General features: G+C 42.6%; 1 protein-coding gene and 1 long non-coding RNA gene across 4 annotated transcripts in view; one reads left to right on the top strand and one right to left on the bottom strand.

Moving 5' to 3' along the window:
• LOC106892334 overlaps positions 1 to 7,558 on the bottom strand; it is a 34,653-nt gene extending 27,095 nt beyond the window's left edge. Inside the window, exon 1 of the long non-coding RNA XR_001412849.1 lies at positions 7,251 to 7,558. This is a non-coding gene — a long non-coding RNA (uncharacterized LOC106892334). The remainder of the gene's footprint in view (positions 1 to 7,250) is intronic.
• A 190-nt stretch (positions 7,559 to 7,748) lies between these two features.
• PDE1C (phosphodiesterase 1C) overlaps positions 7,749 to 9,942 on the top strand; it is a 378,336-nt gene continuing 376,142 nt past the window's right edge. For all 3 annotated transcript variants that reach the window (XM_014949446.1, XM_014949442.1, XM_014949441.1), the window contains exon 1: positions 7,749 to 7,967. In XM_014949446.1, coding sequence (XP_014804932.1) covers positions 7,883 to 7,967 — 85 coding nt within the window. In that variant the 5' untranslated portion in view covers positions 7,749 to 7,882. The remainder of the gene's footprint in view (positions 7,968 to 9,942) is intronic.

Here is a 9,942-nt window from a genome sequence, read left to right as displayed (position 1 = left end):
TTTTTTTTTTTTTTTTTCTGCCTTTGAATGTGAGGTTGTGGATCTGATGATCCTTGCCAGTCCTCGTTATGTGGTCTGGGTACCCTTAGCACTGAAAATGATCCTACAGGTGGAATAATGGTAACGCATCATTTTCATAAGGAATGACTTGGGATGGGGTTGCACATGAAGAAGCCAGGCTGTGTTATTGTGTTCATGTGCGTAATGACGCATCGGTTTTTAAATTATTATTTTTAAATCCACATCCTTCCTCACTCCCCTGCCCCAAACTCCTGTGATACCACCACGTGTGTGAAAGTGTGTAGGTACGATGAGGAAGCAGTGCTCCTGTCTCACTGCTCCCTCCACAGGCCAGGATTTCTATTTCTTTGCCCATCCACTGCTTTGATTCCCCTTGTCTCTCCTTCTGAAGTCTTCTGGAAACCCCTTCTCCTCCTCCCTTCCCTTGCAAAGCGGTGTTTGCTGATTTACTTCTTTTGGGGAGAAGGCAGCTTTGCCCTGTCCTTCTCAAGAGAAGAACGATCACCAAATTGTTGCTCATGGTACAAAGAGGTGTTTGTGTGTGTGTGTGTTCACACGTGGTGTGTGTGGGTGTGCGTTCTGTGTACATTTCAAACCACCCTTCTGCAGCTTCATTTCCAGTGACTCAAGTGTAGCTGTATCAACAAGGAAAACAGCTGGTTCTGCAAACAGGGGACAGGCTACGTTCATTTAGCATCAAGGACACTTTGATCTGGCCAAAAACCTGTGGGTCAAGCAACGGTGTGGCTGTAGCAGGCAGTCTGTTTTGGGGATACTTGCTAAGGGAACTTGTAGTTGTTGCTTGTTTTACTTATTCATGCTGGTATGGTTGAAGAAGCAGCAGGTGGCTCGGGGAGGAAATGGTTTGAAGCATGAACAGGGCATTGGGTTGTCATTTTTACCTAGGCGCTTTTTAATTTTTTTAGATTATTTGAAGAATGTAGCTCTAATGGTGACCTGAGCACTTTAGTTTAAATTGTGGTCTGGAAAGGATAAAGTGTAAAATCTAGCCAGAAGTAACACATACAATACACATAAAAGCAGATATATACACAACACATACAACAGGGAAAAGCAACGTTGTTGGCTCCTTCAGGAGGGTAAGTAGTGAATCTACCACTATCGTGTGGAACAACAGTACATTAGAAGCCAAATAGTGATATGAGGGAGCTGGTGTTCGGGATGCTGATTAGAAGCTGTTAAGCAATGCAGCTCAGTTTTCCCTCCAGGCTGGAGGGGAAGGAGCAGATCTTGATCTTAAGCACTCAGGCAGCTTTGCTGAATCAGGTGAAGTTGCACTGGTTTGCCCCATCGAAAGATCTACTTCCTCACTCTATTGCACCCTCAACATTTTCACATCATAGATAAAGCATGTCTGGTGATTACTGTAGCACAACGAAGTATCTTTAACTTTGCAGAAGAGGGAGGAGAGAAGAAAAGAGAAATCCAAGGAGGGGAACAACTCACTAGGGGTATAATGAGTGAGTTGGAAAACAAATTAATGGCTTTTATGATTTGACTGGCCACAGCCCTAATCATCAGGGAGAATGATGCCTGCCAGGGAATCAAATTGATGTAATGATTTGCATGCACACGCTAGCTGGTCACTGCTGGTCCTTGCTTCAAGAAGGGTGGTGGGAAGGAACAAAGACAATTTCAACAGATGATGGTGCAAGTATCAGAAATCTCTCTCTGACCAAATGGAAAAGAAAATATTTTAGTATTCCTTTAATTGTGGGATAGTCCTGGGAATGCTGTGGGAAGCAAAAGTCTGTCATCATCACATGTATATGGCAAAATCGTGTAGCGTTAATTCTTTTGCAATTCTTTAACATGGTTACCCCAAACTTTATTTCATTGTATAATGGTATAATTTTTATTGGTTCTGGTTTTGGTTGAATTGCTTTCAGGAATGGCTGCTGTAAGACAGAGAATCTCATTGCCTGGAGAATCACACTTCAGTAGTGTGCAAAACGAGACCAAAAAAATCAAATTCAAACAGAAAGGTAGACTGAAATCTGATCAGCAGCAATGCTTAAACAGGAGTAGAATTAGAGCACTAAAAATGTTTTGATGTTGAAATTCTATTATTTATTTTACAAAAACCTAAACAAACAAATAAGGAAAAAGACCTCATTTAAAAAGCAGAACTACACCCAGAGGCAGGGATTCTTTTGGCTTTCACAGAGCTAGGGACTACAAGTTAGTGTGTGAAGGAAATATGTGGGGGGTAAGTGCATTTACAGGGGATCTTTCAAAGCCTTCACGTTCTCCTTTCCTGCTACAGCCTCTTTCCCACCATTTAACTTCACAAGTGTCCAGACCAGATGCTCCTTTGACACTTAGTCTTACCCAATTACGAGTAGCACTGGAAAGGTATATGACACAGTAGTTTGTTAATATTGCATTTTTCCTGGACACATCACAAAAGGTGGACCTCGTTGTTGTTAGCGGATTGTGTCTACTTGGAAGAGGATCATGATTTGCCATGATTCTTGATGGTTGGACTCAATGACCTTAAAGGTCTCTTCCAACCCGGACAATTCTATGTTACTGTTTGCAGGCAATCTGCAGAAAGTGTAAGCTATTGGCAGGGATCCTGCTGCTCAGCTTCAGTCTCCTCACTAAGCTACCTCTTCTAGATCTTAGATGCCTCAGGCTCTCATGGTCCTCCAAGGAGAGAAACAGCTTCTCCAATGAGCAATTCAGATTTTAGGGGCTCTACCTCACCTCTGGAATCGCCTGCTCACTGCAAGGGGAGCCTCAGGGTTCCTCACTTAGGCACCTCACCTAGGTGCCTAAAATTAGATGGTATAGATTCCTCCTGTGTTTCTAAAGAAAACAACACATTTCTTCTGAGTTGCAGAGGTGCTTGAAATAGTTAAGATGAAGTACAAGCTCAAAATAATATTATTTTTTTTTTCTTTCCTGTGCCTGGAATTTATTGAAGGCATTTGGATATCCATCCATGGTGTGAACTCACTTTAAATAATACAAAATGAGTGTGTATTGGGAAGGAGAAAATAGCATAAACCAAGACAATACTCCAGCACACTGGTGACTGTTCCTTTTGTCAGTTTTTGGTAAGGGGCAAAATGGTAAAGCTTGAAGCAAGCAGAAAGCATCAGAGCAGCATTGCGTTAAAAACTCATCTTGCCTTCTGGCTGTCACGCCTAAAAATAAGGTAAATGTAGTGGATATTCCTGACAGTGACAGTGTCTGATAAAATCATCACAACCTGCAGATGGAGTACTTCTAGGGAACAGTAAAACAAAGAAGCTTTCAGGGAAGAATGCCATCTCTCCATAAACAGCCTGCAGTACATAGCTGCTTTGTTGCTTGTGAGAAATATACCAAGCACCTCAGGGGATTTCAGCTTAATTTCCTCTCTGAAGCTGGAAGAACATTATCTTAAGAGATTTATCCATTCTTGGTGCATCATTGCCCTGTCCTGGAAAGTGCTGAGCTCTTCTTTGGGATGTTAAATGTTTTCAGGTGACACCAATACCAGAGATGAGAGAGCCCTCTAAAACTGCTCTGAAAAATATGTGCTTGTAAAATGGATTCAGTTGAAGTTTGTGGAAATAAGGTGTTCCAAACAATATTTTCACCTGCCTGGTGCTTCTGCGGCCCACACTCCCCAGAACCCACAGTTTCAGGGGTTCCTTGCCACCAGAAATCCTGAATGCCGGGGACACCTCTGCCTCTCACAGAACCGCTCCTCACCTTTGGATTCACAGCCAGAAGGCTTCAGAATCGACACTGTTATCAAAGTCAGTTATTAGGGTAAAGAGCAACCATATAGCTAGAAAAAGAAACCTTTAAAGCCAACAGAAGCAACAAAAGCAAAAAGTCTTTGTGCTATGTTTAGTTAAGGTGTGGACCTTCCTGCCAAAGGATGCTGAGGGTGCTGAAGGTTTAAGCTGTTTGAACAGAAAACTTTTGACTGTTTATGAACATACAGAAAACACAGCTGGCTCAGGAGGTACCTGAGCTGGAGGTGGCTGGGTATCTAGTATCATCTATTTTTGGGCAGTGATGGAGACATGATACAGAGCTGGACATAGGACACTGGCCTCTGAGGACCTTTGGTCTGACCCAGGAGGGCTGCATTTTTGTTTTTAATAGTCATAGTCAAGTTGTCAGTTGGTTTAGGGTACCTGGGACACTTCTGAAAAGATCAAAAATTCAGAGATCCTAAGTCAGTGCTAACTTCAGCACCAGGCACTACAAAAGCATACGGATGCCTGAGGTCTAAAACCATCACTGCTCTGGTAGAACTTTGTTGTGTTAGGAACCAGGGCAATAGGAGCACAGGCATGGAAAACCAGGAGAAGAGAGCTCCAGCCCTGCTGAAGTGAGGGAAAGTTTTGCCCTTGACTTCCATGAGGCTAGGATTTCACTTAATGCTTTTATGTTCTCTTTCTCACACTACAAGAGCCAGGGGATACAGGGCTGAAATAACAAGTCTCATGCCTCTGAGCTGACACATAGAAGTATTTCTCCATGCAATTGATTTTCAAAGTTTATGCTTGGGAAAGTATTTGGTGTAAACTGCAATTAAAAATCTTTCAGTCTTGCTGAGACAAATTTACATAAATAATACGCTTTTTTATACTGCAGGGCAGAAACAGACTGCCCAGGGATAGGAAGGACAGTGTTGTATATTTGTTTGTTACAGGTGGCTGTTCTCTCATAACTTCCTCTAGGGTGTATGGTGGAGGATGGCGGATTGGATGGGCCATCGGTTTAATTTGATGTGGTCTTCAGTTAAAATAGACTTCCTGAAAACATGCAAACTCTTCTACGTGTTGAAAAGTAAAGGGAAGATATTAAAGTAACTGCTGTTTTATGTGTTGACAAATTAAATGTTACCATGGATACCCCAGTCTGTTTACAGCAATAATAATAAATATTTTCAATTCACACTGTGCTTTTCATCTCAAAGGATCCCCAGGTGGTTTACAAATGACATACATGGATTGCTCTACATGGCGCTGAACTGCAGCCCCAAGAACTGCCTAACCACCTATATTGGTACTGCCAGGCAGCAGAAGGTAGAAAATGTACTGTACCCTGAGTGAATCTGTAGGGATTGTTTGGGGAAGCAGAATGTAAATGGCAGAGCTGAAATCTGGCCAAGAGCTGAACTGCAAAATGCAAAGAATCAGATAGGATCAGGTATCACGTTACTGATAGGATTTGGTAATTCTTTGAGCTACCGGATTAAATTTTCACTAGGCCTGGAAAGAAAGTGTTTCCTCCTTGAAAAACTTGCAGGGCAAAAGATTTCCCTTTTCACCCCAAGGTGAGTGCCTCTGCAGTTTGGAAGGGAGAGAGCATCTTGTTGCAAACAGCCCATTTCGGCCCCCCTCCAGGGATGGGGGAGATCCAGTTCATGGCCTCATTTGATCAGTTCACCCTGATGAGTGACTACTGTCTTTGCCCTCCCCGTGGGAATTGCTCTCTTTGACCTAAATCAGCTTATCAAATTATTACGATTATTTGAAATTAGTATTAGTTGGGGCTTGAACAAGGTCTCATTCAAGGTAACTCAGCTGTGCATAGCTGCTGAACGCGTGGGTCCTTTTTTTCCTGGCAATCTGTACAAAGTGGCCGGAGCCCCAGTGAAGGACATCAGGGATGAGCAACATGGCAGTAGCTTGGTGACCTGAGAAATGCTAATAAAGCTCTTCTGCTTCCTACATGAGTACATGGTCCAAGCAAGTGAGGTGCTGTCTGCCGGTCTTTTATGGAAAAAAAGTTTCTTCTGGAACTAAGAAACTTGACTGAAACTTCATGATCATCACTGCTGTCTTCCCACAATTTTTATTCATGAATCAGTGCTTAAGGAAAAAATTGATGTCATCAAATAAATAAATTAAAACAAAACCAAACTCTGACAGTTCTAATATTTACCCTTCCTTTAGATAACATTTAACTTTGTGCTTTCTAGATATTGTGTGAGTAATTTTCTATGCCTTTGCTTTCTTAGGCAGAACCTCAGTGCTCATCAAGGTGTGTGACCTATATAGCCAGTGACAGAGAAAATAATCCCTTCAAAACACTTTATACTCAGACTCTTTTTCTATATTGTTTGGGAGACACAGCTACATGATGGAGTCTGGTGAGCCGCTTGAGAATTCTTCTTTGTGGTGGCTGCCTTTATAGCAGCAGCTCTTTAAAATTACTGAGCTGTGCCCACCTTTCTGAAGTCAAAAATAATTGCAGGTGCAAGTGACGGAGATGTTGTCTCTAACTAGTAGTTATTGTTTCACACTGTATCTTGAAAAGCCAAGAAACCTGGAAGACCAGGCCCTCCTTCCTGTAAAAAGCCTTCTCGCTACTAACGTTTCTTTTCTTAATGAACCTGCCTTGCATTACTGAGCAGCCAAATCATTAAAAAAATTGTTAACAGAAAAGATCCGTTTGGCTGAGGCTCTTTGCTGGGCTAGAACTAGGTGGAATTTAAATTAACTACTCAAGTTCCATGGTGACTCCCTTCAATCCTTTGAAGAGAGGGTATTTTAAAAGTGCAATATTTCTATCTGACTTAAGCTTTTGTTGAGAAACCAAGGTAGGCTTGAGGTTTGTACCTTAAACACAGACTAGATTTGCTGGTATTTTGTAAACCTCTGGTGTGCGTTGGGTTAGCTTTTAGCAAACGGTGTCTCAGCTATTATTTTGATGGCAGTCTTCCTGAAACGCAGTGTTTCCATGTGGTTTCCACTCAGAACAATGCAATATTTACCTGGAATTTACTTTTCTACTTGGGAACCTGAAAAATTGGCACACTTTAGTAGCATGTTTCTATATTAACACATACAGCAGAAAAAAGGATTGCACAGATTTATGTGAACTGGAATCATTAAGATATTGACAGTGTTTTCTTGGATACCTACTTATAAAACCTTGGCTTGCTGCTAGCCTTCTGTGAAAACTTTGCCAGCCTTGACTCTAAATTTTCTCTGTTCCTAGGGTAGGGATGATTTGCCTTTTTTTCAGTGGATTGCTGCAAGCACTCTGAATCACATTTTTTTTAAAAAAACCTCATTGGGTTAAAAAACTGCAGAGAGGAGTTTACAAACCATGTGATGAACCGCCAGGAGGAGGAAGAGCTCAGAAGACTTTTTTTTTTTTTAACGTGTGCGTGTGCAGTTTGCTCAGTTTATCACCATTACGGCTTAAATTACTTTTGTTTCCCCGCCGTCACTTACGCTCTTACCCACCGACAATCTCCGGCGTTCTGCTGCCAGTTGTGTTTGCAGAAGCCTCGCCGTTGGTATAGGTGGTAGATGATTGATGGTGCGCTGTAATCTGGGGTTGATTCACTGGAGCTGGGATGATGAAAAGGCGCTGCTTGCATTCGGAGGGCTGAAATCCGAGCACAGTTTGCTGCGTGTCAGGAATCCCCAGGAGCGAAGGGGAGCCGGAGAAGCGAGGGCTGCAGGACAGGAGGGAGCACGGGGACCGTCAGTGGGTAGATCGCAGCGAAATCTAACCTTTCATCATTTGCTAATTGCGCGCCGAACTCCTACACGGAGATTTGACAGGCGCAGCTGGCTTATCGACTGGGTAGTCCGGCGCTAATTGACTGCTGGGTTAGGTGCCCTGAGCAGTTGTTAAACTGGGAGCAGGCACGTCGTCGTTGGTGAGAAGGCAGCGGGAGCAGCGGGGGGAGGAGAAAGCTGCTGGGTGCAAGCCTCTCCCGCTCGGCCCCCCGCGCCGGGAGATGGGTGAAGCTGGGGGGGTGTGCGCCGTCACCCGCACAGACTCCAGGGCAGCGAGGAGGGAACTCCAGCTCTGCTTCCAGCGGGGAGAGACAGGCTGCTGCTGAAAGAAAGTACAAGCTGGCAGGATCATGACAGAGCCAAGCAACAGAAAGGAAGGATTTAAAAAATGCCGGAGTGCTACTTTCAGCATTGATGGCTATAGCTTTACGATTGGTGAGGCTGATTTAATTCCTCTTCTTTGTTGTCTCTATCCTCCTCCTTTCCTTTCCTACTCTTTCCAGGGAAAAGACAGCTGTTGACAACTGCCTGCTGGCAATAGATGGCTTTAAAACGTAGAGATGCCCTGCAGCTCTCATTCGGGTTTGGTTTCCATTCTGCCTTCTGCATTTCCTTCTGCCCAAGAAACTTGCCTTTGATACGCAGCTGCCCTAAATCCTTTTGCTGGGTTTTGGCAGGAGTTCACCAAAATGTTTGCAGAACTTTTGTTTTGGAGCCTTATCTCAGGAAAACCTGGGCTTCAGAATTGCAGGTCTCCAATTTGCGAGCTGCATTTCCTTCTGATGAACCCGGGACATAACCCCTGGGAGCCTTGGCTTTGTTTCCAGTATTTCTTTGTTCACTGAGCATTTCCAAATTCTGGGACCTTTTGCCCCTTCTGAGATTGCATAAAGCTGTATGTAGCAGTTCTTGTTGCCTCAAACACAAGAAGCAAAACTGCTGGAGCAGGGAAAGACGCGAGGAGAGATTAGGAATTTCAGGATTGGTGTTTGTAGCTGTTTGAAGAGTGCTGTTTATTGTTTGTGTTCGCTGATTTGGGGAAAAGTGAGGCTTCTCAAAGCGACAGGTGTCTGTGTGTTTTTTCCAAGAGGCTTGCTGTGAAAAAGTTAAAATCTGATGATTCCCTGAGCAGACTGCTCTGCCAAAACTGCCTGTCTCACTCAGCTACGATATGTAAATCCCTACAGGTGTTAGAAACAAAGCAAGCTTACATCCCATTTCATTTTTTATTTGAAATCCAGGAAATAGATAAAATAGAAATAGATAATTTACATGTAATAATCAATTGATACAAATTCCCCCTGAATGCTTTAAGATGATAGAGATTCTACTTCCTTGCAGTTAAGAAATCAGGAAAGTTTATTCTGATTTGTACTAGTGTAATTGGGTCACAACTTCACCAAATAATGATGGATACAAGCCTTTTATTGGTGTGGGAAGAGGTACCTGTGTACCAATTTTTCTTTGTGGAAAACTTATTTTTGCAATCATCAACATTGTGCAAACATTAAACTTGATGAAAAAAACAACTGAAGATGGAAGTGTATGTTTCATTAAAATATCTTCATGTAGCCATCTGTTAATGTGCGTACAGCATTTTAAAGGTGAAGCTTCCAGGAAAAGGCTACTCTTCGAATCTCTAATGGGAAAGCAGTAGTCACTCCGCAGATTAAGTTGCAACCTGTTCCCTCTTGAACTTGTCATAATCTCTGCCCCTCAGTGTCATTATTAATAGTGTTATTTCATCAGTTTGTCAGTTTGGAGGAGAAGCATTTCCTTTTGACCCTAGGCAGTAGAGAATACTATCCGAAGACACAGAACACTTATGACTCTGCCTAATTATTCTGTTTGTTTATGAACAAACCAAGAGGATTGCTGTGTTTGTTCTCTGCTGTCTTTACTGCTACTCGTGCTCACACAACAACTCGACCAAATTTTGCATCAAATGACTCAGGTTTAGAACTGCAGCTTCTCCAGCTTCTTAGGACAGTTGTTGCATAGGAGTTCCTGTGCTATTTTCTTCTGTGTTTGGTGCACACGGCCAGCGTATTGATTCTGTGAACTGTGCATTATATAAGATTTATTTTTATATCTGGGAAAATGTGCATTGGATTGACTCACATAACCGTGAAAACTTTGTAAACATGCTATCTATTATTACCAGCACTGGTAGACAGACCTGAATGATTCATGTATTTGTTAATCTTTATAATGAAGAAAATGAATATATCCATAAGATCCCACAGCAAACTTTAGAGTGTCAGGGATGGGCTTAAACTTATTTTTTCCATCAGATGCGAATTCTGTGTACGTATCTAGTTTCAGGTAGGGCACATTTTTGAGAATTCATTTGCTATTGAAGTGTCAGCTGGGAGAGAAGGCTGGTACTGGAACACAGTAATATCAATAG

Source organism: Calidris pugnax, unplaced genomic scaffold (assembly GCF_001431845.1).
Source record: "Calidris pugnax isolate Ruff unplaced genomic scaffold, ASM143184v1 scaffold124, whole genome shotgun sequence".
NCBI classification, from domain to species: Eukaryota; Metazoa; Chordata; class Aves; order Charadriiformes; family Scolopacidae; genus Calidris; species Calidris pugnax.
This window is presented reverse-complemented; position numbering and strand designations above follow the sequence as displayed.